This window comes from Astatotilapia calliptera, chromosome 2 (assembly GCF_900246225.1).
Source record: "Astatotilapia calliptera chromosome 2, fAstCal1.2, whole genome shotgun sequence".
Taxonomy (NCBI): Eukaryota; Metazoa; Chordata; class Actinopteri; order Cichliformes; family Cichlidae; genus Astatotilapia; species Astatotilapia calliptera.
Window position 1 is genome coordinate 32,893,675 of NC_039303.1, and position 26,942 is coordinate 32,920,616.

General features: G+C 39.6%; 3 protein-coding genes and 4 non-coding genes across 10 annotated transcripts in view; 1 reads left to right on the plus strand and 6 right to left on the minus strand.

Annotated features, from left to right (window-relative positions):
• macrod1 (mono-ADP ribosylhydrolase 1) overlaps positions 1 to 4,726 on the minus strand; it is a 148,967-nt gene extending 144,241 nt beyond the window's left edge. For 2 of the 3 annotated variants that reach the window (XM_026143656.1, XM_026143655.1), the window contains exons 1-3: positions 4,191 to 4,726; positions 2,785 to 2,883; positions 1,459 to 1,566 (exon numbers count right to left, since the gene is read on the minus strand). In XM_026143656.1, coding sequence (XP_025999441.1) covers positions 1,459 to 1,566; positions 2,785 to 2,883; positions 4,191 to 4,611 — 628 coding nt within the window. In that variant the 5' untranslated portion in view covers positions 4,612 to 4,726. The remainder of the gene's footprint in view (positions 1 to 1,458; positions 1,567 to 2,784; positions 2,884 to 4,190) is intronic. The other variant, XM_026143653.1, reaches the window with a different exon arrangement.
• Positions 4,727 to 5,349: 623 nt separating this feature from the next.
• fermt3b (FERM domain containing kindlin 3b) lies at positions 5,350 to 21,515 on the plus strand. Of its 2 annotated transcripts, none has more exons than XM_026143649.1 (15): positions 5,350 to 5,828; positions 7,077 to 7,205; positions 10,323 to 10,556; positions 12,592 to 12,708; positions 12,875 to 13,043; positions 15,031 to 15,133; positions 15,246 to 15,353; positions 15,551 to 15,685; positions 16,203 to 16,249; positions 16,404 to 16,528; positions 18,620 to 18,726; positions 18,885 to 19,103; positions 19,328 to 19,452; positions 19,905 to 20,046; positions 20,727 to 21,515. In XM_026143649.1, the coding sequence occupies exons 2-15, from the start codon at positions 7,124 to 7,126 to the stop codon at positions 20,904 to 20,906; spliced, it is 1,893 nt and encodes a 630-aa protein (XP_025999434.1). In that variant the 5' UTR covers positions 5,350 to 5,828; positions 7,077 to 7,123; the 3' UTR covers positions 20,907 to 21,515. The 2 variants fall into 2 exon arrangements, with proteins under 2 accessions (XP_025999434.1, XP_025999427.1); XM_026143642.1 differs by having other exon boundaries at positions 7,077 to 7,201.
• On the minus strand, positions 8,379 to 8,450 carry trnaw-cca (transfer RNA tryptophan (anticodon CCA)). The gene has a single exon. It is a non-coding gene; the product is annotated as a tRNA-Trp (tRNA).
• On the minus strand, positions 9,044 to 9,115 carry trnaw-cca (transfer RNA tryptophan (anticodon CCA)). Its single transcript has one exon. It is a non-coding gene; the product is annotated as a tRNA-Trp (tRNA).
• On the minus strand, positions 11,485 to 11,556 carry trnaw-cca (transfer RNA tryptophan (anticodon CCA)). The gene has a single exon. It is a non-coding gene; the product is annotated as a tRNA-Trp (tRNA).
• On the minus strand, positions 12,404 to 12,475 carry trnaw-cca (transfer RNA tryptophan (anticodon CCA)). Its single transcript has one exon. It is a non-coding gene; the product is annotated as a tRNA-Trp (tRNA).
• On the minus strand, positions 21,391 to 26,933 carry trpt1 (tRNA phosphotransferase 1). The gene is made up of 8 exons (XM_026143657.1): positions 26,780 to 26,933; positions 26,186 to 26,298; positions 25,911 to 25,992; positions 23,608 to 23,777; positions 22,527 to 22,704; positions 22,393 to 22,449; positions 22,190 to 22,300; positions 21,391 to 22,085 (listed from the first exon to the last, which is right to left on the minus strand). The coding sequence occupies exons 2-8, from the start codon at positions 26,255 to 26,257 to the stop codon at positions 22,063 to 22,065; spliced, it is 693 nt and encodes a 230-aa protein (XP_025999442.1). The 5' UTR covers positions 26,258 to 26,298; positions 26,780 to 26,933; the 3' UTR covers positions 21,391 to 22,062.
• Between the last annotated feature and the right edge of the window lie 9 nt (positions 26,934 to 26,942).

The following is a 26,942-nucleotide window of genomic DNA, read 5'->3' on the forward strand; positions in this document are numbered from 1 at the left end:
TCCACACCATTATACCGCCACCAGCAGCCTGAACTGAACTACAACACAGACAAGATCCATGGTTTCCTATCGTCTGCACCAAATTCTGAACCTACCATCCAAATTTCAGAGCATAAATGGAGACTCATCGGACAAGGCAAAAGTTTCCAAACTTTTATTATCCTATTTTAGTGAGACTGTATGAATCATACCCTCAGTTTCAGTTCTGAGCTGACAGGAATGGCGGGAATGGGGTACTCTCATGGTCCAAACTTCAGTTTTAACTTCTCGACCATGCCTAAATGCATTGGATTTCTGTTATATGTGTCGGCTGATTAGATATAGCTTAAATATTATTTATAATTCAATATTTGCAAGTAGTTTTGGAATTAAGACATTCGTCTCTTCTGTTCCAGAGCTAGTCCGTTTTTAAATAATTTAATATTAAATAGAATTTTAAAAAACAAATTTAGTAAATGGCTTAAAAATCATTTGGTTAACAGCATTACCGTTATCAGAGTGGTTTTTAAGTTTTGTTTTGCACTTATTGTCTGTCTTTAGTTTTATATTTTTATTTATTCAGCCTCTTGTTCCAGTAACTCAGACATTTCAGACTCTCCCAGTTCTTCATCGTACTATTGCTGAACATTTACCCAAAGCAAAACTGATCTGACGCAGCAGATAAACATCAGCCACTGCCATGGGTAAATGTCAACCTTTTTGCTCATAGGCCAACTGCAGCCAGCAAGGCCATTTCCGATGTCCAGCAGATGCATGCATGCATATCAACAGTTGGAGTTGAAAATAATCACTTTCTGCAGTGCACAGACATTAAAAGATACAGTGTTCTTAAACCAAACAGCTGGGGGATGCTACATAAACAAACAAAGCATATGAATTTCACATATATCAAAGGAGTCTGTCCATAATTCTTCCAGCATGGAGACTTCAGATGAATGCTAGCTCTGCTTTTGTGTTTCTTTGTCTACTTTTAAAGTTTCCAGGGAGCGACTCAGCAAATCTTCTGATTCTCAGCCGTTCTGTTGTTCTTTTATTCTTTTGTACTCCACTTTAAAGAAAACTTCACAGTAGGATTCTTAACCATATAAAGCCCTGTAGCTGTATCTCCCACACACTGAGAAAACATAATACCCATAATCACAGCGCGAACCTCCCTCACAGGTGTTCCTTGCTAAATGTATGCACATCAATGCACAAACGGATTGGAGGCGGCACTCAGTTTGGCACCAAGCTTTTAAAAACATAATCCTTTCTCATGTTTCCCTCTGACTGACTCTTCTTCACATTATTCTTTTCCAGAGGTTTCATCTGTACACCACTGCGAGCCATTATTTTTAGTCAAATAACAGCAAAATAAAATTGAGCTTCATCAATTTATTTTTTAATTACATTTGATTTTGACCTGTGTGAAAATAGACAACTTCACAAAGGTTTAAACATAGACACACACACACATACCTGCATTGACTATAGCGTCTATCTCAAGCTTGGTGATGTCGCCGTTATAAAGGGAAATCTTCTGGTCCAATTTTTCATTCCTCTTGTAGTCAGTTGGCTGCGAACCACCTGATGATGAGAGACACAAACAGCCTCAGGACCAGGTTTGCTTACCTGATAAATCAGCACAGGGGATACATCTGTAGTTCAACGCATACAAAAAGCATCATGTCCTAAACAATTCTTGGAAAAGGCTGCCACCATTTATAGAAGATCACAAGATGTGTATGTAATGAAATGATTTGCCAGGAAGGCACTCAATCCTTAAGCGACTGTCAGAACTCTCACACTCCCTGCCAAGCATCTACAGTATGAGATACAGATTCATACAAGAGGGATCTGTCATTTCATTGTTCAAGGCCTTTATATAGCAAAGTGAATCTAAAGCAAACACATTGAAGCACTAAAAACTATTAGTTTCCACAACCTTCATCAAAGCAAGTGTAGTGATCTGCAGTGACCCTTCAAATGTATGACCTCCATCCATCCATCCATGGAGATATCAAACAGAGATGCTCCAAGGCCTTCTCCTGTCAGGACATGCATCAAATACCTCACCTAGAAGGTGATCAGGAGGCATCCTAGAGCAGATGCCCAAACCATCAAACAATCTGACTTAGCTCTATTCAGTGTGAAACCCAGCCACCCTTCAGAGGAAGGTCATGGACAAGCTAATACTCTGCAATCTCACTCTCCCTCACTTGTGAGCAACATCCTGAGATATTTAAACTCCTCCACTTGAGACAGCAACTCATCCCTGACCTGGAGTGAACACTCCACCCTTTCCCGGCTGAGGATCATGACCTCAGACTTCAAAATGCTGAGTCATTCTTGCTGCACACCACTCTAGTGCATATTGGAAATCACCACCTTAATTCATCATTCTAAATATACCTATATAATGTTAAATAATACAATATTGTGCACTGAAAGCTCTGCAGCTAATTCAAAACAAAATAGTTTTTCATTTCTAAAAACTTGACTCCGCCTGACAGCGTTTGAGCACACTGCCTATCATTGTCTCTTAAAAACCAGAGATGTGTGGGGCAGCATTTTTTTTCACTCAGAAAAAAATATATTGATGTTTATAATCAGACTGCATTTTTTAGCAGCTGAATCTTATGCCTACCTTTACGGAGCAGCTACATATGGGGTCTGTCCAGTATTAAAATAATTGTTAATGATCTGAAACCTTGGAAATCTGAGAATCTTGGAAAACCCTACCACTACTATCACTCAACTCTTTGTGAACAGAATGGTAACTGTGACTGATGCTGAGGGTCTGACCTGCAGTGGGAGTCCACACTGAGATCTCATCCAGTGGCTTGTAGTCAGTTGTCCAGTAGTACTGACGCCTGTCCTCCACGCTCAGAGACAGCAGGTAGTCTGAGAGAAAAGTAAGATAAAGAGAACAGGCAGTAAGTCATCTGAAACATATAACATCAAATGTATTTGTCATTTGCACTTTGAGCAGACATCAATGACTTTCTGACTGAATATTTGATCACTCTTCTTGGCAGATTTTGAGAAAAACATTTCTCCAGAAGGCTTTTGGCCTGTCCATGTAGGCAGTAGCAAATTTGGTCAGCACCCTCTAAGTCCATGACAATGTAAAACTCAGTCATGCTGGTGTTCCAGCAGTTTCCAGTTCATGACATGCTTGAGTCTTTGTGACTCCTGGTTGTACCAAACCAATCTCCTCTCATCTGAGAGTGACAGTTTGGATCTTCTTCCAGACTTTGCAAAGGAGGTGACACATCCAGAAAACTTATTCTTGCATATAGTCGTTTGACTATGGAATCTGGAGTTGTTGAGAAATGGCTCCATTAAGCTTTGGCCTCAACCCAACTGAAAACTTTTAGATAATGCTTCAATTCCAGCTCTATGACTGGAAACAATTGAATTTAAATGAACTCCAGTTAAGTGAACTGCCGAGAAGAGATGTCAGATATCTGGCCAGAATTATGCCAGATGCTTGTTGATGGCTACCAAAAGCATCTGTTCGAGTACAACTTGCTACCAGACATTTAACCAAATATCAATGGGGCTGTATGTGTCCATTTAAGCCTGTATGTATACTTTTCACCCTGTGTAGATTAAAGAGAACCAAAAATCATTTCAAATTTGTGCATCCTATTCTTTAATTTATTTTTTAAGTCATTAAAGATGTATGCTGTACAATCATTTCATTCAGAAAAAACAACAGTTAATAAAAAATTAATACAATTTAAAGCCCAAAATTACCATGACATTCATGCCTATGATGAGTGTATGTAAACTTCAGACCACAACCTTATGAAGGAAACTAAATAGTGCATGAAATTTTTCACAAGCTTACAACTTCAGGCAGCAGTAAGTCAGTTTCATTCCATAATTTATAATTTTATAACGTTACTGTATTTTAATCATGTATTATTTAATTTAACAGTTAATTAAAAATATTGGTGTGTTTTACATATTTATTAAGTTTAATTTATTAATTCGATATTTTTAATATACAGTATAATGTGTATGAAATACATGTGTACTTTGATCTGTTACCACTAATTGCTTTATCGGTACTGTTGATCCCTGTGACAACAGCTGGACAGGTTCTGGCGGTCACGTGACCGCACACACGCGTCAAAGGCCCTGCAGGTTAAGCGTTGTCAACTTAAATTAAAATCTTCGTCTCTGTCACTGAATTCTCTCACCCTTGGTTTTCTTCCAGTCTTCCTTATCAGAGTCGAGGTTAATTTTGAGGGCCATGGCGGTGAAAGCTCCGGTGTGGAGAGACTGGACCAGCACGGCTGTGCTCACTCCAAAGGCGGTACCGAGGGCAAACTTGCCCAGCCAGCCTCTGTTCACCTGGGGTAAGGAGGAATGGGTGCCTCGGCTGGACCGCCAAAGTGGTGTTGTCGTTGAGAACTTGTCAGTTCGGCGGACAGCGTTAATATGGCTGCGGGGAGCACTTGTTGCTGGCCTCCTTCCCAGCTGGGGGCTTCCAGGAGTTAAAATATGTTTGAACTTGACACCGACACTCTGAGTGTCAGCACTGACACGGGACAGAGGGCCGCCGGTGTAGTACGGGAGAGCCCCGATACGGGAAACTCGAGCTGATACTTGCAGTGCCATGTCTGAGGAAACTAACGGGTCGTGCTGCTACGGCTTTCTAGTTTGCAGTGTCGGCCACACGTCGTTGTTTCGTTTTCGTTATCGACACACCTCACAAACACTCATGTGCCATTTTTGTTTGGGAAGTTAAGATGGGACCGTACCATTTATGAGGGGAGCCTGCTAATTGCCGCCAAATAAGTACCTGTAAAAATGTGAGTTGTAATAGTTTTCAGTGGTGTCATTAAACAAGTTATGCTGTGACATGTGAAATAAGTAGACTACACAGCTGAGGGTGTTTCTATTTACAAGTTCCCACCCAGCGAAAACCTCGACCCGAGTAGCAGAGTCGAAACCGTCAACCACAAGAGCGCGCCGCCTTCATGACTGTCGGAAACATTGACGTTACATGATAAGAACACGCTGGCCTGCTACAGCCCACAGAATAATGAATACGAATATGTATCTTAACAAGACGTTTCCAGAAAGTAGTCGTTTTGGATGCGGTAGCAGGACAACACAAATTAAAGCATCAACCCTACGCAGTAATCTTGACTTAAAATCGACACTTTCGCCGATTCTTCAAAAGCCATCTAGCCCTGAAAGCAACATTAACTGTACGCTCGTACAGAAGAATATGTCCGTATTTGGTCTCCCTCTAGCGGATTCAAAAAAACAAAAGACAGTCTGTAGTCACAGCAAGCCTATCATTGTATAAAGGTATCTTCCCCATATTAAAAACAATGAACTCCTTATTATCTTTGTGGATGTTAGACAGGAGACAATGAATTTTGGTTTTAAATGCGCCAATTTTTATTAGTTGTCGAGCATAAAAATGAAATTGTTTTGGTTTGTGTCTGATATGTCAATAAAAGGTGAAAGTGCTGCTACTAAAGTATAGAACTCATAACTCACACCCTAAAGTTACATTTTTGCTGATTACTCAACACACAAAAATAACATATTTATGCACACCCAAATTGCCATATATGTGTCACTCCCACAGTCTGTCAGTGAAAAATGTTTGAGCCTTTTCACATTTCCGCCTGTCGGAAACTGACAGAGAAAAAAAAAGGAACAAGCAGCAGTGACACAAGTAGCAGAGACCACAACCCAAGAGAGACAAAACTGGTAAACCTTCTCGGAGAAAACCTGGTAAACTTCTTCAGAGATCTTGACAGAGGCGCAGGGGGTCCCCAGTTTCCATTTTTCAAAACCTTGGACGCGGGAAACTGACGGTATTGTCCTTTAAAGTGTGTGTGTGTGTGTGAGAGAGAGACAGCATGAGGACAGAGAGCAAGTTTAGGACAGGGCGTGTGTGTATGCGCATGTTTACGAAGCTTCTCTGTTATACACACATCTGAGGTCATGTATTTACTTTCACCACTTCATGAAATGAAATGTAAAATGATGAAGTGGTCACACAGATGGAAAATTATGATTAGACTCATACAGATGTGGAAAGTGTAGGCCTAAGTAGAGGTGCAGGGGGTATGAAACTTTTATTTATGCATTGTTTTGTCTCTATCTGCTCTTATTTCAGTTCTTAATTAAGTTCAGACACATTTCAGTCCATAAATCCAATATCTTCAAGGTGGGCTTCTACTTTTCATACATATGCAGGAGGACACTGTCTTAACGGGGGATGAACTTCTCACTTTGGGTGGGTCAGAAAGCGGAAGTGTGCATCCATGGTGATAGTTTAAGTCAGAAACAGGAAGTGCTCATCAAAGTGGACATCCCATCCATTATACGTGTGTGTCTGTGTCATGTTGCGCAGTATTATGTGGGTTAAAGTTGGTTTTCTCTGATAGGCCGAAGAGTGATTGGCAGGTCAAATATCCTCCCTTTGTCTCATTCAATATTTTAAATGCCCTGAAAAGCAGAAGGAGGTGTTATATGACCAAAGCTATCCGATTTCTTTTTTAATTTTTTTTTAATTGTTATAAAATAACTCACTCAACTTGTCATCACACTTTTACCCTCTTGAAAAATAATTAATGCATATATCCATAATTCATAATTCAGATATGAACTTATCCCTCATAAAGTACTTTGTAATATTCTTGCATGTTTTTATCTCCTTTTAGAGAGTTTTAAATGTCTTGCAAAAACGTAGATGTATTTCAAACGAGCATCGTTGCTCACTCTCACCCTAACACTCCCTCTGAAACATCTGAACAGTTTTTCATGTCAGTCTCATGGAGCTGATTTTTCACAGTTTGATCAATGTGGCGAAGAAACAAAGGAAAGTTAATTACACGTCTTCTTCCATTGTCTTTGTCATCGTTGTCACATATGTAACAACAAGGACAAATAAAAAGAAACACAAGGCATTTGTCACCCATAATCCATCACATAAAAGATGGAGGAGGGCGATAAAGCTGTTTACTCTCTCCGTGTTTGTCTGTTTATCTGTCACTGTGCTCTGTCAGGCTTGTCTCCTGCATTTCTTTCTCACTATCCCACGCTCTCTTTTTTTCCAGTATGGCGGCGTGGGACCTGTCAGTCACGGTGGAGGACCTGGGGCTCGATGCCCCACCCGTCACCATCAGCGTGGCCTCCGACCTTCACATCGGAGGGGTTATCCTCAAGTTGGTGGAAAAGACACGTGGGTAGCTCTGTCTTCCTCTCTTTGTCTTCCTCTCAGTCACACTTCAGACTAAAATTAGTGTCGTAATTTACATATTCACACAAGAGTTCACATACAGTTAACAAAATTACAAATGCATAGTTAAGGCAAGAAAACTGAATGAATTATTCAGCACACAGTGTGTCACAAGTCCTCTGAACTGCTCTTATAATTTTTTTTCTTTTGTCACCTGCTACATGTTTTCAATTTTAGTTTGTTCACTTCTTCCGCCACTGCTTTCAGCAAGAAACACAACATCAGTCTAAACATATGTTTCATCAAGTAGTTTGTCAATGTGAGACCAATTAGGTTGGACGGATCATGCAGACACCAGTAAGATCTAACCAAAACAGCTCAATCACATGAGGCTGTTTTAGTTTCAGAGAGGATGAATGTAAATGACCTAGGAGCAAACATTGAATAAGTGAGGAAACAAAGCTATAAATAAAGCTCGGGCAAATTGATCACTTGTTAATTGCGAGCAGGTCTATGCATGCATTCAATCAAAATCAGTCACGCATTATTTAAACATGTTTTGTACACATGCAAAAGATTACACAGCCCTTTGACAGCAGAGACAGACTCCACCCCAGACGAACCCTGCACTGGACAAACAGTAAATTGATTGCAATCATTGGACTGACCAATGTTCAGAACAATGGGAAAAGTTGGGAAGGTCCTTGCTGCCATTTCTGAACAGTTGTAGATTCCAAGGATGTTCCCAGATGCGTTATTCAGATGTGTCACCACTTGTCCAATGTCTAAAAAAAGATCCAAGCTGTCGCTGAGTGTATGTGAACTTCTGACAACAGAAAATAAGGAAAAGCAATAAGGAAAATGTTCAAATCACATCAGGATCAATGCAGAGTGGGTAACAGTGTTGTGCTGCATCTCTCACAATCCAAGATCCATAAGGTCCTGCTGATTTAACTCTGTAGTGAACATATTCCAGTTAATAAAGAGGCTGCACTTTCCTATGACGTGTTTCAGGAACATTAGTGTAAATAATGTGTGGAAAAAACAAAAAACTAGCAGACAAATATGAGCCATGTGGGAACATACTGAAAACAATCTGGCTATTGCCTAGCATTGTTTGGTAGTGGTCACATAAGAGCAGTGTAAAGCATCGTATAAGGAGCAGAAATAAGTAAAGAAATGACCCTGACGTGATTTGAACACGCAACCTTCTGATCTGGAGTCAGACGCGCTACCGTTGCGCCACAGCGTCTCACAGGTGGCCATTTTCTCAGGTCAATGAGTCAATGCAAGGTGTCAGTCAGAAAATTACAACTGATATTTTTTTTATTGTTATAACGTCATTTACTCAACTTTTCATCAAACTTTTACCCTCTTGAAAAATGAGTAATGCATATATTCATCATTTTTATGCACTAGTGGGTAGTAGATATGAAATCGTCCCTCATAAAGTACTTTTTGATATTCTGTTAAGTGTTATTATCTCCTTTCAGAGATTTTGAAATGTCTTGAAAAAATGTTGATGTATTTCCAATGAACATCGTTGCTCACTCTCACCCTCTGAAACATCTAAACCGTTTTTCATGTCAGTCTCTTAAATGTTAAACCTTAAACATTTAAAGCTTATTTTAAACAGGAAGAAACGTTCAGCAGAACCTGGATGAATTACGAGAATAGATCCTCTGTTAACAGATTGCTGGTTTTAGATACAAATGTAATACTGAGGTATCCCAAAAAGTAGCGTTTTCAGTGGAAAAAAGGTTTGGTGACTTCTTCAGTCTCGAGACTGAAGTGAGTCATCTGAGCATGCATCGAGACTTCTCAGAGGGTAAGAGACTAAAGAAATGACCCTGACGTGATTTGAACACGCAACCTTCTGATCTGGAGTCAGACGCGCTACCGTTGCGCCACAGAGTCTGCACAGTGTGTGCACCAACTATGGTTACACACCATTTCCTGTCTTAATGGAAAAAATCAAACAAAAAACTAGTTAATTATTAGGTCACAAATGCGGTGAGCTGGGGTTAGCTTTAAACAAAGAAATTATGTTATATAGTGTGTCATAGCAGTGTTGCTCAAAGCATAGAAAACAATTTTTAATGATCAAATGTCACTAATTAAATATTAAAAATTAAACGAATTTGTGATATTTAATTAGCAATTGCAAACATAAGCACTGTTGCTACCATACAGTACACTAACTACGCTAACTCCCCCGAATCCTAAAATACTTCACACACGTAAAATGTGTAACGTACTAATAACAATTTTTTTTAACTAAAAAAAAACACCACGCTATGGTTTGTAAGTTGTGAAGGTGAAAACACTAAGGAAACCCAAACAATCGCAGGACCCCTACTTGGCAACAGTGGGAACAAAAAACTCCTTTTTAACGGGAAGAAAACTCCAGCAGAACTAGAGAGGGAGCCATTGGTACGAGCAAAGGAACGAGAGCAGAGTGAGAGATAGGACATGACATGTGACATACATATCTAGTAAAGTGGCCAACAGCAGTAATAATAATGTAATACTGTATTCTTTTTATTAGTAATATAATGTAAATGAGGAGGCAGACCAGGTATCGAATAGGTGAAAACCAAAGTTTTGTGGGGGAGATCAGGTAATACCAGCAGCTGCAGACCAATACAACAGCTCTATCATCAATTCTAAATTTTAAGCTCACACATTTCCTTTTGTTTGTTCTACAATAGTTATGCTGTGCATGCAGACTGTATTGACTCCTTTCTTATATTTGTTACATTCAAATGGGAATGGAGACAATATTAGAAACATATTTCCATAACACAGTCAAGTATGGCTGCCTAATATAAGCGGAAAACGGTTCATTTATATTTACAAAAGATTAATGGTCAGTGGAAACTTTTAAGTTGTACTTTTTTGTGAAAAAAAAAGACAAGAAATCACTTTATGGCTTTTGTTAAAACTAACCATACAAAAAGTCAATAAAAAATCCATTATTTTTCAAGTAAAATGCCATTTAAAATATCCGACGATCATCGTAGTAATAAGTAAATTAGAATATTTTTAAAGTAAAGATGACCAGATTCAGTTTCTTGAATAGTTTAACTCTTTTTACTCTGACTTTTGTTTCTGTCCTCTGCAGAGATCAAACAGGACTGGTCAGATCATGCGCTGTGGTGGGAGCAGAAGCAGCGGTGGCTGCTGCGGACAGCCTGGACTCTGGAGAAATATGGTATCCACGCTGATGCCAAGCTAGTCTTCATGCCCCAGCACAAGCCCCTAAGACTGGGTCTGCCCAACGGCATTACACTGAGGCTCCGGGTCTGCTTCTCCAATCCCGTCTTCCAGACAGTGATGGGCATCTGCAGAATGCTTAGTAAGATTTTCTTTCTTTCATTTCTCTCTTTTGTCTAGTTCTCTGTTTGCTAGCAACATCTACACATCTAAGTTCTTTTTCTCATCTCTCCTTCTCAGTCCCGTTGCAGATTCTAAGTACTCAAGCTGTAATATAGCTGTTCACAATAATTTAATCAGTGAAATGTGTCAAAGTGTCTCATTAATACATCGCAGGGTGACTGCAACTATTGCCAGAGAGGGCCTTCCCCATCTGCTTTGTGCTTTCATTTTGTCTAATTCTGGCACTTCTTGGTCTCGATTCCTCACCAGAAATCCCCGGGAGGGGCCAGCAGACTGGAAAGGTTTTTTAAAGCAGCACGGAAGGGGGAAAATAATGACATCTGTCTATAGAAATGTCACACACATGTTCAAAGATAAGGCTTGGTATCATGAAGTAAGCAGTTCCTTTTTAATTATATTTGCTCCTAGAGCTCACTTGTACTGGCAGAAAAGACACATCCATGTTGAGGACATTCTCTTGACTATAAACTTTTATTTTTTATTTCTAATTTTAAATCCCGCATTGCTTCCTGCCTTTGTTGTGACATTGCTTCATATGTTGTTTGTATGGATCAATATCAAGAGGTGTATGTGAGGATTTGTAGGGAGTATGTATGCTCCAAAATTCCACTTTGCTGCAGTTGCACACCACTGCATATAAAGGCACCTAGTTGGCATCTAATAGACAATAAAATTCGTTTTTAAAGTAATATAAAGACAACAGATGTTTGATATAAGGAAGAGGAAAATGACCAGACCTAGGAAAAGAGGAATGCATTTTCCTGAGATGAGATAAATAAAAGCAGCTCTGCAGTGGCACTAAATGTTCAACAAAAGGAAATTTTGAATACCAAATTATAATTTTGGTATGCACTCTTACACTTCACTGATTTAAGCAGTAAATAAATTGACCCTGACGTGATTTGAACACGCAGCCTTCTGATCTGGAGTCAGACGCGCTACCGTTGCGCCACAGAGTCGCACAGGTGGCCATTTTCTCAGGTCAGACTCAATACAAAGTGTCAGTGTAATAACACTGGAAAACTTTTGGGGTGGGGTAGAATACTAAAGTAAAGTTTGTTTATAGTATATGTGCCATTTTTGGTACTTATGAAAATCTCCTTTTATGTCAAATTACCTGCTGTACTACAAACACATCACACACAAGCAAATATTAATAAGAACCTGGTTTTAATTTATTAAAATGCCCTAGTTTTAATGTCTTTCTTAGTTAGAGGATAGGAGTGAGATTCTCAGAACCATGAGCCTAAGTGACTCAGACAGACAACCATCTGATCAGGAGTCAGACACACTACTATTGCACCACAAGGTCATGTTACAGCCGTTTGACCAGGGTTGTCAGTTTAACAGATTCTCATCTCTTGCCAATCCTTATCGGGACAACAGTGCATGTACTGCGCAATCAGAGCCTTTCACAGTGCAAGGTTTCAATCCAACGATACTGACAAGTTGGAGGTGGGGGAACGTCAGTGGCAAAATGACAGCATTGACATTAACAGTTTCTTACTATTATATGTACTAATTCTGGTATTATATCCGCCTGTGAACAATTCTCCAGTAAGTTGAAGATATCTGCTAATTGTAAGGTAAAGATCCAACAATAATACAGAGAATACACGAAAAATCAAGAATCAAAACGAACAAGGACTTGGTGACAGTGGGAAGGAAAATTACTTTTAAACAGGAAGAAAGCTCCAGCAGAACCTAGATCAGTTATGAGTGAAGATCGTCAGTTAACGGATTGCTGTTAAGTGAGGATACAAATGTAGCATCTAGCTTTGTTAGAGGGTAAGATATTAAAGGACTTGACCCTGACGTGATTTGAACACGCAGCCTTCTGATCTGGAGTCAGACGCGCTACCGTTGCGCCACAGAGTCTATGCTTTGAGTGTTGCTTTAACAATCAGCTTAATACAAGAAGTAAACACACCCCTGAATAACTTATCACCTTTACAGCACTGTTACTGTACATATTATTTATTTATTTTTAATAGACATTCGTCACCCTGAGGAACTCTCCCTCCTTCGACCCATAGAGGAGAAGAAAAAGAAGAAAGACAAAAATTTGGCACCAGAGATCTACGACCTGACCGAGGTGCCCCTTTCCTCGGGTACACGCATCACATTTTATTTACACTGCAGGCATAACATAGTAAAAATTAAATTAAATCATTTCCCATGTAATGTAAAAGGCCTGAAAAACATTTTAAACATTGTGTGCTGTCATTTTAATTAAAACTATGCAGGTCAACCTTATTATTTCCACTCCTTTTGCAGTATCCCGGCCCTGTCTGTATAACGGCATGCCCGCTCACTTTGCCGACTCACCGGAGATGGAGGCCATCTACAAGATGCTGTCAGTCAGTCAGCCTCCCCCTGCCCCTGAGGTCATAGCCAAGCAGTACCGCCCAGCCAGCGTTGTGGACAAGGCTCACATCAATGGCAGGTATGTGTGCACAGGTATCAGTCTGTCAAACCAGGTGTTTACATCGCAGAGGGGAACTGATAGAGTTTCATTGTCCATGTCACACTAATGCAAGATGTTTAACAAACAAGTTCCCCACAAACTGAGTCCTCTTATTAACTAGCTATCAGGGATGCTGCCTCAGTTAGTATTCTTAGCCCACAATACAGAAGGCCAGTGTAATCACTCGCCACTTTTCTTTTTCTTTATCAGTCCTGATAAAGAAAACTGGGGGTTTCCAGAACTCAGAGCTGTATCTACTGAAGCAGTGGCCTCCTCTGATCTCGAGTTCAGACATATTTTATCTTATGCGCATGCTGGTTCATAAAGATACTACCGCCAGTGCCTACAAATGTATTAAAATAGGAGCTGTTTGAAGGGCTTTTAGACTCTTTGATGTAATAAATTAGGCACAGTCGCAGCTTTTTTAAAGTCTCCTGCTTTATCTCTCTAAAGTTCAAAGCCGCTTTAAACTTCAGCTGCCTCAGCCATTGTTGCATAATTACACATCAAATAAATACTTTTTGAAAACATCAAATACGTGAGCTTACATAAAGCACATTATATCATTAGCTTTATAATAAGTAGTCAGTAATATAGTAATGTGAAAAAGTCTTGAGCCACACGTCATTTCTTCATATTTTACTTCCAAGGAGCCAGACTTCAGACATTAAATGATTTTTCACCCACTTTCAGTCCAGTCCTTGTACCTTAGCAACCAGAATGTTTTGTTTGTTTTTCTTTTTATTTAGACCCTCAACACACCTATGAGTCATGCAAGCATAAAATGACACCTAACTCAAGGGATGAACTGGTGTTGTTTATTTCTATTTTTGTAAAATGTTAAAGATAACACAGTTGATTGGCATAAATTTGTATTGTTGCACCTATTCCCAGAGAGCTGTTAGCTATTAATTAGCAGAGTGTGCAGTGTGTCCTTAGAACATTTGTGGAAATGTTAGAAGTAGAGGACAGAAAAAGAAAAATAAACAGTACATGAAAGTCATGTCCTTAAGAAATAGGAAATAATCCAGGAAAGAGTTGACACAGGACTAGAGAGATGCATTTGTCCCTTCTTTTAATCCATTTAATACAGAAATCGTGTCAGTGGAAGGATGCTTGAGAGGAAAATGTAGATATATATGGAGAAAAGGCTGAGGTGTGCTAACAAAATCTGTGGTGACAGGTCTTATGGAGTGATGAATCCAAATTTGAAAAATTTCATTCAAACGGTTGTGAATATGTATGCAGGAGGCAAGCAACCGTCTGTAAAACACAGTGGAGGCTGTGCCATGGTTTGGAGCTGCATTTCACCCAGCAGTGTTTGAGATCTTGTAAAAATGGAATTATGAGCATTGGAAAGTACAGTCAGATTTGGATCCACTATGCAATACCATCTGGAAAGCATCTCATTGACGACAGTGTGTTTAGGACAATGATCACACTGGAGTAAAAGCATGCCATCAGTAATGGATTGATTTCCCCAGAGCCTAGACTTTAATATAATTGAAGCAATGTGTGATCATCTTGACAGATAATAGAACAAAAGAGAGCCAACATTCAAAGAAGAGGTTGAAATGTCCTTCAAGAATCCTGGGGAATTATTTTTGAAGACTACTTAAAGAAATGACAAGAAAGCTTGGCTAAGACACTTCAGACTATGTTAAATAATAATAATGATCACACCCTAGACTTTTGTACACTACTATAAAATTAAGTGAAATACAGAATATAGTTCATATAGAAGTATATGTTTGTTTCTTAAGGTTTTGCACATTTTTTGTTATTCTGCTGTGTTTTGCTATAAGATGTAGTTTCTAAAAACAATCATGTTACCAATTTACTTTGTTTAGGTCAAGCTGTCTATATGATGTCAAATAGTATTTTCTTGTGATTTTAAATACAGATAAACATGGATGTAACAAATATGAAATCATAAACATATATATTCTTTGTCTGTCCCTCTCAGGTGGTTGGACTCGTCCCGTTGTCTTCTGCAGCAGGGCATCCAAGAGAGTGATAAACTCTGGCTTCGCTTCAAATACTATGCTACTTACGATATGGATTCTAAGGTATGTGTGTGTGTGTGTTTACACAAATACAGAGAGTGTGTGTGTGTGCATATTTCTTTGCCAGTATATCAACTCTCTGACCTCATCCTTCTCTTTCCTCTCCACCCTGCAGTATGATGCTGTACGTCTGACCCAGCTCTATGAGCAGGCACGCTGGGCCATCCTGCTGGAAGACATCGACTGCACCGAGGAGGAGATGATGCTGTTTGGAGCTCTGCAGGTAGAAAATCCATCTGCTGACAGTGAAATATGTGAATCACTCTAATGGAAGTGTACATTTCGCTGGATGTCAGATAATATAGAGACTCAAATGTTCTCCCACTCCTCAAAGATATCTGGTCTATTCAATCGTCAGTAAAGCAGTGTCGTATAAAACTGGATTAAATAGGACATTTCTCTGTCTCGTTTTACATGCAGTATCATATCAGTAAGGTGGCTCAGTCAGAGCCGCAGATCATGAGCAACAATCCAGCCATGGACGATCTGGATTCCGCCCTGCAGTCCCTGGAGGTCAAGATGGAGGGAGAAGGCAGCTCTGCATCTGATTTGCTGGTCAGATACAATAGTCTCACCCGAGTCTTTTTAAAATTAAATTATTTTAATAACGGGGAACAGAAATTTATAACAATTTAGGTCCAGGCTTCTCAAAGTGTGGCTTGCAGGCCAGTGGCTGCCTGTGATGATATGTGCTACTGTACACTTTACTACTTTGATCACAGAATGAAACAGAGGGATTATTTCACTTCAATTTTAACCTTCCTAACACTGACAAGTACAGCTGACATTATTAAATGTGATATGCACCTGACTCATGGTTAAAAAAATATAGACCAGCACATCAGTGTTTCATGGTAGAATTTTTCCTATATGGGCCTCCTTGTCCCCCTGATTGGCTTTAAGAACACCTGATTTAAGATATTTCATTAATGGTAGTATTAGCCTGGATCCAAATCCACTGATGATGTAGACAGCATTGAGTTAAATGTTTGGTCTTATGTCAAACTAACATTGATTGACTAACAGTTTTATTGCTAAAACATATTAACTGAAAAACTTGCATTTTATCCAGGAAAATATGACAGCACCAGAACTCACTGACTACCTGAAGATATTTAGGTGAGAGCTGGTTTCCAACTGGTTAAAATAAATTTCATTTTCTTTAAATAAATAAATATTTATTAGTAACCTTCCTCTTTATTTCTAACTTGTTATGAATCTGGGGGAAAAATCCCTGGTGAAATCAGCTAATGTGATTACATGTATATTTCAGACCCAAAAGGCTGACTCTGAAGGGGTACAAGCAATACTGGTTCAAGTTCCAAGATACCTCCATTTCTTATTTCAAGAGCAAAGAGGAAAGCATAGGAGAGCCCATTCAAATGATTAACCTCAAAGGTAATGACTTCGTTACGTACTTTTATGTTATGTTTTTCTGCTATATATAGTGCACCATGCTATTAACAGAATGGTAAGTGTTTAGCACATTTTAAAATAACAGATGTTTACCCAAAGTGATTTCCAGGCACACTTATTTGCAATCCAACTCTCCAAAAATCAATTACAAAACACATAACTTGCCTAAATAGATGATATAATAAAAATAATAACTGGAAAATAAGTCAGAAAATGAGAATAAAAACAACTAAATTGTAACAATGGTAAGAAGTTAAATAAAACAGTAGAAGAAAACATTAACAGTGAGCTTGACCAAACCATGAGAGACTTCAAACTTGATGAAAATGGGCCTGGTAGGTCTTGGAGCTGAATGAAAATTGTCAATTGTTGAGCAGGTTCTTATGTGGGAAGCCAGACTATTCCAGAACTTAGAGGCAATGACAGGTCACCTGTTTTTAGCTGAGAAGAGACATTAAGAGAAATTGGGATGATACGCTGAAGGACCTAGAGGAAAAAGACCTGTAGTATATTATGGCCATGGAGGTCTTTAAAAACAAATAGTACAATTTTAAAACCTTTTAGAAATTTCACAGGTAGCTATTGCATGTGTATAGAAGCTTGATTGTAAGCAGGGGGAACTAAGTTGATATTGTTAGTAAGGTATCTCAAAAATTCAACTTACTGGCTCAGATTTCTGAGGTTTGAATTTTGAGATTATAACCCAAAATTTAGACATATAAGTCACTTTTTTTATGTGGCAGAGACAAGCTTCCATACTGCTGATCTACAGCAGGAGTGACATGATGTCTTTTCTTTGTACCAGTAAAGACTCTAGCAGAATACCTAACTGAAGGCAAAATACCTTCAGTTATGCTATGATTTGAAGTTGAAGGATATTTTGGCTATCTGTGATTTCAGATCATTCAAACAGTCGAAGAGGTTCTTAAAGGAGTGGTCAATGTCAGGTGTGGCTGGCAGATAAAACTGGGTGCCATCACGTAACAGTGATAGTAAATGTTGTATTCATGAATGCTAGAGTCAAGGGGTAACAAATATATTGAAACTAAAAGAGGACCTAACATGGATCCCTGAGGGATATCACAGTTAGTAGAAACTGAAGCCGTTTCCTATTTGGACACTAAAGGTTGAGGAAAACCAGTGTAGAAACCCTGCAGTCCTACGTTATGCTTCAAATGTTTTGTTGTTCAAATGTTAAAAGTATTTATCTAGAAAGCAACTTGGGAGAAGAGAATTTTTTTCTAAAATCTTGGCAAAGGAAGGTAACTTTGGTATCGGTCTGCAGTTACTAAGGAAATATGGGCAAAGTTTATGCTTCTTTAGAAACGGCTGCAAGACTGTGTTTTAAAACAGGAAGGAATGACTCAATTTGCTAAATAATTATAGCGTAAATAGTCAGAATAAAAGGAGACAGTGGACCAAAAGCTGCCATGAAGAAGTGTGCAGGTATTATATTTAGAGAACAGTGATGAAGTTGACTGACTCTCTGAAAATGTTAAATGCGGGGGTGACATTTTAGATCTTCTGGTGTTAATGTTGTCAGTGAAGAAGTCCAAAAACTTCCAACACATATGGAATCACATATCAGACACTGAGTTTTAATATATTGCAAGAAGTGAACACCTAAAGGTAGATAAGTACTATGAGTTAAAAGTGAATTAACCTCCTAGGACCTGGCGTCCACATATGTGGACATCACATTTTGGGTTGTCTAGACCAAAATACTAAATTTTGCTTTACAAGGGCCTGATATCCACTCACGAGGACATTATACTGCCTCTGTTTCATCAAAATTTAAAACGAATATCCTCATATGTGGCTCTCATTTTTCTTAGGAACAAAAATGGCGTAAAAAAAAACAAATGTGGTGATTCTTTGTTTTTACATTCATCGGGTCCCAATATGCCCAAATATCAAAGAGAAATTAAAAATGCATGACATGGAAGAGTTCGGGTCTTAGGAGGTTGAGGAGAATCAGCGGGGATCATATCAGTCTCTTCCTACACGCTTTTTGTTTTTAACAGCTTAACCATGAACCTAATGATACCACTTTAATGTTGCTCCTTTACACAGGATGTGAGGTGGCTCCAGACGTTAATGTGGCTGCTCAGAAGTTCCTTATCAGACTCCTGATTCCAGCACCTGAAGGCATGAATGAGGTCTATCTTCGCTGTGAGAACGTGAGGCCACACGCACACCCATACACCTCATCTCTACGTGTGACATCCTTTCATTTTCAATGCCTCTATCTTCAGTTCATCATCTCAGCTCTGACCACAGTCACACCTGTCTCTCATGCTCTTTTTTCTATGTTATGTCTTTGAAATTCACCCTGCAGGAGCAGCAGTATGCTCAGTGGATGGCAGGGTGCCGGTTGGGATCCAAAGGCAAGACCCTCGCCGACAGCAGTTTCCAAAGTGAGATCCAGAGTATCCGCTCTTTCCTGGCGATGCAAAAGACCAACTCCAGTTCCAGCAGTGCAAATGCCAGCGAAGAAAGCATCAATACTCACAGTCTGGTGTCACCACGTTACCATAAAAAGTACAAACCCAAACAGGTACAGATGTAGCAACAGGCCACAAAAGGATAAATGTTGCAGATTTATTGTCTTGTGTTTTCACAAAGCAGTATTTTTGATCTCATATATTTTGTGTGGCTCAAATTACCAACCTAAATGACCTTACAGTACAGTAATTTTGTGCAACTGTGCAAATCTGCAACTGCTTATGGCAGCAAAAATATAATTAAATCTCACCTTTTACCCTCTGCCTGCTCTTCCAGCTGACCCCTCGAATCCTGGATGCATACCAGAACGTGGCTCAGCTCTCCCTGACAGATGCATTGATGCGCTTCCTGCAGATCTGGCAAGCCCTGCCTGACTTTGGGCTTGCATACGTTGTTGTCAGGTTAAGTTTAAAGTTTCATTTAAAGCTTTTGAGAGTTGATTCTGTGCCAGTGAACACATCAAAGACCGAAATTCACTGTGACAAGGTTATTATAAAGCACTTGACCTCGAACATCCTCCTTCTGTGTGTTATGAACATTATAAATGTTTTAACAGCATAAAAGCAGAGACTGTAGTCGAGGGAAATGCACGCCCAAGATCGGCAGAAATGTAGTTCATGCTAAAAAAAAATGAAACTAACCTAACATTTTTTTTTTTACTTTTTGGGTAGACAGAAAGAAAAATTTTAAACATCCTTCCACCAGCAATGTGCAAAGTCATCAGACTAAGCGTAGTTCTGTAGAAGTTTAATCATTTTTATATGGAGGACTCAAGACTGACTTTTATCTAAAATAAATAAATAAATTAACTTAGAGGAATCTAAACAAAATATACCCCCCCCCCCCCAAACAGGTTCAAAGGCAGCCGGAAGGATGAGGTACTCGGCATTGCTCCCAATCGCTTGATCCGTATTGACCTTAGTGTGGGTGATGTAGTGAAGACCTGGCGCTACAACAACATGAAACAGTGGAACGTCAACTGGGATATTAGACAGGTATGACTCCTATCTTGAACAGGCTTCTGTCTGATAATTTAAAAATGTCTAGAATGCTCATTTTCAACTTCACGTTTTCATTCTCAGAGGTTTTTATGATTCATAGTTCTGACAAGAGGTTTGAACCTTCTACTCGCTGTCCTGACCTCATATTTTACCAAGAGTTTTAGAAAATTGTCTAAGAGGGAGAACTCTGAGTAGTCTGAAGCCTGAACCTTAGGCTTGCAAGAATAATTACTTCTTGTACAACTGATGTACAATGCCTTATTACACAATGGTATTTGTGATAACTGAGCATGAATGAAAAGAAGCTTGTGTGTTTAGAGACAGACCCACAAACCAAGCATGAATTTAGCTGCACGCTAAAGACTTCTGAAAACATGCTGACAGTGTGTCTTTCAATAAAGTGACATTTATAGTTCTTACTGGTCAGATCTTTTAATGGAAATGGTTCTGAAACTGTGGGGCACAGACAACCAGGTGAAAAACCTGAAATGAAACTGAGATTGATGAATATGCTTTTACAAAACCAGAAAGAAAATTTAGGAGCTATTGCCCTAATGACTTACAACGTGGGATATGTATGTATATTTGTAGTGAAGATATTTTTCATCCCTGGATTAATATTTTTTTTCTAAATAGCTCTGCATTTCTTTTGTGTTAATTTTCGTCTACTCCAGATGGCCATTGAGTTTGAAGGGAATGTGAACATTGCCTTCAGCTGTGTGACTGCTGATTGCAAAATTGTTCATGAGTTTATCGGAGGCTACATTTTCATGTCGACACGCAGTCGGGAGAAGAGCGAAACGCTCAATGAGGAGCTATTCCACAAGCTGACCGGTGGCCACGAAGCTCTCTAAGACTGAAACACAAAAGCCCAGACAATGGGATGGTTGACAGCCCATCAGACCTCCTGTGTCTCAGTGGAAAACCAGCTTGGAAAAAGACTTAATGTTTAACTCAAGCAGCCACAAAAAGATAAGGAAATCATCAAAAACAAGATACTCAGTTTACTGTAAATGTGTTAGAAACTTGTAAGTACACCAAGTTTTCCATTCACACATCAGTGGATGTTAAACTTGATATGTTCTGACATGTTCAAGACTCCAGCGGTCCTCATGCTGACTTCCCCCCTCCCTACAGGATGGACTGCTGCTGGGCCAATCTGCTGGGCTTCTGGTCCAGGTTCAGCAGGCGTCATAATCAGACTCAAAGAAATGTAAAATCAACAGCTGAATCAGCCAGCTCTAACTTCTAACTACTTTTCTGAACTCACTCTGTCAAGAAATGTAATCAGCATTGCTCAGAATTGAAAGCCTTGAATGTCCAGAGCTCCAGACCCAGTGTTACTTAAACTTTTTATTAGAAATTAATGTTACAGGTAATGATATGACTGAGAAATATAAGATAAATGGCAAAATATTCACCACATAAAACATTTACTAAAATAAATAGAGCTGTATACTTTTCATTATCTCTTGTTTTCCCTGTGACATATTTTGGCAATTTCTTACACAGGAAACCTCAAACAAGTTATCTTCCCTCACACACTGTGCGTGTCAGTCCATATCTTACTGGAAACTGCAGTCCGTTAAACCTCAATGTCTGCATCCTCTCATTTCCCATGCTTAGCCACGTGACTAACCACATGCACAATACGCTTTATTTAAAGATCTGCCAGTTAAAATATCCTGGTAGTCATTGGTACAATGCTTTATTTAGCATGAAGTGGGGAAAACAAGGCTTCTGTATTTTTAAGTTTGTTGAATTGTCATATAAAAATAAGGATACACCTTCTGTCCTGTTCACTTTCAATAATGAATCAACAGTTTAAAGTTTACCAATCAGGTGCCACTTTGGGAGATTTCTGAATATACACTTCTGTTGCTGATAAATCGATGCTGCTGGAAAACAAGTGTTGCCAGGGGAACTGGGATAAGCATCAACCAACCGTCGGATGCTAACATGGTCAGGTGAGTGCGGTAATGACCAATGACAGGACAGCACTCTCTGCTGTTACTGCAGTGGCAGGATGCTCCCTGGAACACAGCAAAAGAGAGCTCAGTGAACAAGGAAATAGTGAACCCAAATCCACGTAAGCATAAAATCTAAACTTTTATTTCTGTATAAGAGTTTTTCTTACTTGAAGGTCTCAGTCTTAGAGCTCGGCTGAAGTATTTAGGTTGAATTTTACCCTCAGCATCACCTTCAGTCAACAGCACATCATTCTCAGACCAGAAGAACTTGATACCATCTGTAGAGACACATAAAACTAGTAGCATTGGTTCCTACACATATAGAGTAAAGGTAGATAATTGGACAGCAGCAATCGGGGTTTAATCTTACCAGCCAGTGCTTTGGGGACATCAATAAACACAGCTAGATCACAATCTTTCCTCATGCCTGGTGGGGGAAAAAAAATAACGCTGTAGTACAAACCTCCTGACAAGCTACTCTCCATCAAACTCACACGAGCATACCACTGATGATGCCGTCCTCCCCTGGCAAGCCTTGTGCCAGATGGATGTGTGTCCTCTTCATGCGGCTCAGGCCCTGCTGCTGGATGGAGCTCCAGTTTCTGAGGTAGGAGCCATGAACAGCCTCAGCAGGGCAGTCTGGAGAACCAGCCATGACCGGTTTCAGCTCCAGATCCACAACCTGACCGTGGAAACACAGCCAGGATAGCCACAGATTTACAAAGCCGCCTTAAATCTGGTAAAGAAAGGCATTCTGGTTACTATTGCTTTATTTTAGTAATTAGTCATGGGCAGTTGATTAGTATCGGAGAAAATAGTGAGAGAAATTATTAAACTCAAGCCCAGTGAGAGTTTGACTGATCCCATGCTCAGCTGAAATGTCAACAACAGTGGCAGTGTCAAAAAATTTAAAAGGAAGATATTCCCCATTGTTATTGGGCCTAAACCTAACATCAAATGCAAACGCTCGTGCAGGGTTTTTCCAGCATCAGTGGGGCATTTGGGAAGGCCTGACTACACATATAATCATTATCAGTCTGTACACATTAAAGACAGCTACTCTGTGTATCCGTGTATTTTCCTGTAATTTAAGATTGTTAAAAATGTAATTTTGGGATTAATTCTAAGACACTGATACGCTGATATTCCAAAGACTCTATTTACATTGATTTATTACATTATTTGGGATAAAATGGAGTTTGTTTTACCATGTTGTAGGACTTCTTCCATGACAAGAATGCAAAGAAATAGAGTAACTTCTTCAAAATAGTCTTTGACTCACTAACACTCTCCCACACATACACATCTACAGTATATTAGGCACAAATTGGGTATATGACTAAAGCAAAGTCTGCATTTTCTGAGTTGCTTTTTGGTTTTATGTCCCAAAAGTATATAAATCACATTTTCATCATATTTTTCTAATCATTTGCTGATCAGCAAGAACAAACAAACTGAATATTTACTGAATTCAGCATCTAGCTAGGCGATAATGCAATATAGCCAATGTGCTGACAACAGCAAGTATAAGCTTCTCAGAGTTTACAGGTGTTGACATGTCTTACAATTTTGTAACTCTCATTACCTGTACTGAATGACCCTGATTGGCCCGAATCTGCAGCCGGCCATCCTCAGGGTGGGTACAGAGCTTAAAGCGCTGCTTGTCATTTGTGGCCACAACTCTCTCAACGTCTTCCAACGAGTACGAGTGGAACTGCGGGTGAGCCAGGAGATCCTCCACAAACAGGAAGCCGTCTATATGTGAAGAGAGCTGTTATGACTATGGTCAAATTTCCCCTGTGGATGTTACAGCCCTGTGAGCAACAAGTTGTTTGTTTGAGGCACTGATCCAATTTGGCAGCATTTTCTCTACAAATAATCCAAAAAAAAAAAAAAAACAGCAAAAGGATGTTAAAAAGTTCAATATTAAAATTAATAAAAATAAAAATAAATCTAAGGTCTGCATCTGCTATCAAAATTATGACAACATCATTAAATGGGATCTGTCCATAGGTGAAATTTGTTATATGGACATCAGAAATATGTATCACCCACTTTTCTAATTGCTTAAAATTGTTCACACTACTTATTTCATATTGAATGCATAAGTCTTTTTGGTGTAACTGAAGTTTTTTACCCTTCTTGTTGTTTACATCAAGCAACGTGATTGTGATTAAGACAACTCTAGGTATTTCACCAGTGAGTGTTTTTCTAAGGATGCATTCCAGCATCACATGTAGACAAAACACAATGAATCAAATTTATGAATGATAATAATCAGAGGTTCCTCTAGTTAGTTGGTACTAATCTCTATGCGTCCTCAGACTTTCCCAATGCATAGTTTGTACATGCCTAAAGGAAAACATTATGCTCCTAGGCTCTGATCCTAGGAGCATAAGAAAGGGCTACAAGCACAAGCTCCATAGAGGCAGAAATCTAGCACAGCTGATAAAGACCAAAATTGAAGACTGTGCAAAGGTGCTCCAAAGACACTCCAGCACATAGTAGAAAAAGGTAAGATGGTACCTGGGACAATATACACCAAGAGAAACAACCAAGTGGCTGGGATAGTATACAGGAACATCTGTTCCACATATGGACTAGAAATCCCCAAGTCCTCATGGCAAACACTGCTGAAGGTGCTTGAAAATGGCAGGGCTAAGGCCCTGTGGGACTTCAAGTTCCAGACAGACAAGCAGCTGCTGGCCAGCCAAACAGACATAGTGTTGGCTGACAAGGAGCAGAACACTGCAGCTGTGATAGATGTGGCAATCCCAGCGGACAGCAATATCAGAAAGAAGGAACACAAGAAAACAGAAGTACCAACAACAACTGGAGGAGATGCAGAATGTCCAAAGTGATCCCAGCAGTAAAAGGAGCAACAACCCTGAAACTCGACGAGCAGACCAGCAGATTTCAGGCACAACTTTAGTGTAAGTGCTTTTCTGTCTAACATTCACACACATTCATACTCTGATGCATCAGTGGATGAATGTGCCTTAGCAAGATACACATTGGGAACAACCAGGGATCAAACTACCAAACTTCTGATTAACAGATACACTACGTCCTTATACACTAATTACCGGAACTGAGCAATGGCTGTAGCTCAATGTATAATACTGTACCAGCTGACCCTGCTCTGAGTCAGAGCTCCAAATTGTCTTGTTTAAAGCAGCTTCTTAATGTTAAGGAAACCAAATTTATGTTGGTTTACAGAAATCACCCTCAGATCTCAGATAATATTGGTAAGCATATCCAGCAGAAGACTTTGTGAAGAAAGTATTATACTACAAATACCTGGGTGAATGACATCATTTTCTTTAAAGGTCATATTGGGTACTCAGTAAAATGTTTATATTGGGTTTTATTTATTTTAAACTGCCCATCTTAATTTTGCTGTTAGGTAAACATATGTACAGGCTACGTTCTTAAATGTCCTTTATAATGGTGACATTAATTACATGCAGGTTATCTCTATGTATCAGGGTCCTTTATGTTTTCAGTACACATCACTTGTCTTAGCCCTTAATAGTGGTGATTTAGGGCTTTTAATGATTTATTTGAACTGCAGAATGATTATAGTATGATTATACTGCCCACATGGACAAGCTAAATGACTTCTGGAGAAAAGCTTTATGCTTAAATGAGACAAGGATAGAGCTAACTGACCACAATCACGAGGTATTTCTGGAGGTGTAAGTGTGAGGCTGGTTTTGATGCTCATTATAAGTGTTTGTGAACTTCCTGTGTGTAATTGCAGGTAATAATATGAAAATTTGCTACATTTTCAAATGAAAACTCCTTTAGAGTCCTTGCTAAATTTGCATCCCTACCAGTCTACCCTGCATTATCTGTGTTACCTAGATCTGACTGTAAGCAGCTCACCTGTACCCATTTGCAGACCCATCTGGCTGGCTCCATGGCGAAGTGCATAAGACATGGATTTAGAGAGGCGGACATCTCTGTCCTGGTGGTGGAAAAGGCATCACTTTCAGTAACATACACACACTGAAATTTAGTTCTAATTATAGCTGTGGTTTAAATATAGGACCTAGACTTTACCATGCCAAAACCCTCATACTGCCTGTCATACAGCTAATACTATGAGATATTAAAAAGACGGGAAATTATCCCAATTGAATGGGTCAACAAACTCTCACCTCTCCACCACGATGTCCTCTCCTTCCTCTTCCTCTTTTGCCACTTCCTCCCCCTCCTTTGGCACTGTCCATGAACGCACAGGCAGCTCAGCTTTTCAGACCTCGTTTTACAGCTGTTGTATGATAAATTTCACTGGTTTTAATTCTGCGAAACGTTGCATAGGATAATATTTGTTGTCAGTGCATTGCGCGTAGCGTTTTGGCTTGCTCTCGCTTCCTGTGTGTTCCCGTTCTCCGCTTGCAGGTGGCACTGTGACGGGCAGTGCTCCGGTAATTCGGCACCACAGAGGAAAAGCGGGTTTTTTTTCTTTTCTTTTCTTTTCTTTTTTTTTTTTGTCCTGGAGGAAAACATCACTCAGACAGACAGCTGTCTGTCTGAGTGGCTGCAGGTAAGAAAATGTTCAGGACACCCACCAAAAACAATGACGCACTCAAGAATAGAAACGATCGTTTCCGTCCGTGGTAAATAAGAACCTATCTGGTAAATAGCAGGCTCTAAAGTAGGGACTGTCCGGATACTCCTGGTGCTGGAACTGAACACAGAACCTGAGCTAACTTGGCTAACTAATGCTAGCATCGTTGAGCTTGGGTTACCTGAATTTCTGGCTGGGCAGCAGGGGGGGATTTCTGAAAAGTGTACGCTTTCAGTCGTGCTTCTTCTTCTCCTGTTTGTGTGAAACGTCCCATGTTACAGATTGAGCTCGTGGATGAAGAGATCTGCCAGCGGACCGAAGAATTCGAGCAGGTCACCATGGAA

Excerpts from the sequence above, each read along its gene's own strand:
- trpt1 (XM_026143657.1), bottom strand. The coding sequence starts at position 26,257 with ATGGACAGTGCCAAAGGAGGGGGAGGAAGTGGCAAAAGAGGAAGAGGA. Across the intron at positions 23,778-25,910 it reads GGGTCTGCAAATGGGTACAG|ACGGCTTCCTGTTTGTGGAG; the intron begins GTGAGCTGCTTA and ends CTTCACATATAG. Across the intron at positions 22,086-22,189 it reads TCTAAGACTGAGACCTTCAA|GGAGCATCCTGCCACTGCAG; the intron begins GTAAGAAAAACT and ends GCTGTGTTCCAG.
- fermt3b (XM_026143642.1), top strand. The coding sequence starts at position 7,078 with ATGGCGGCGTGGGACCTGTCAGTCACGGTGGAGGACCTGGGGCTCGAT. Across the intron at positions 15,134-15,245 it reads CTTACGATATGGATTCTAAG|TATGATGCTGTACGTCTGAC; the intron begins GTATGTGTGTGT and ends TCCACCCTGCAG. Across the intron at positions 15,686-16,202 it reads GCTCTGCATCTGATTTGCTG|GAAAATATGACAGCACCAGA; the intron begins GTCAGATACAAT and ends CATTTTATCCAG.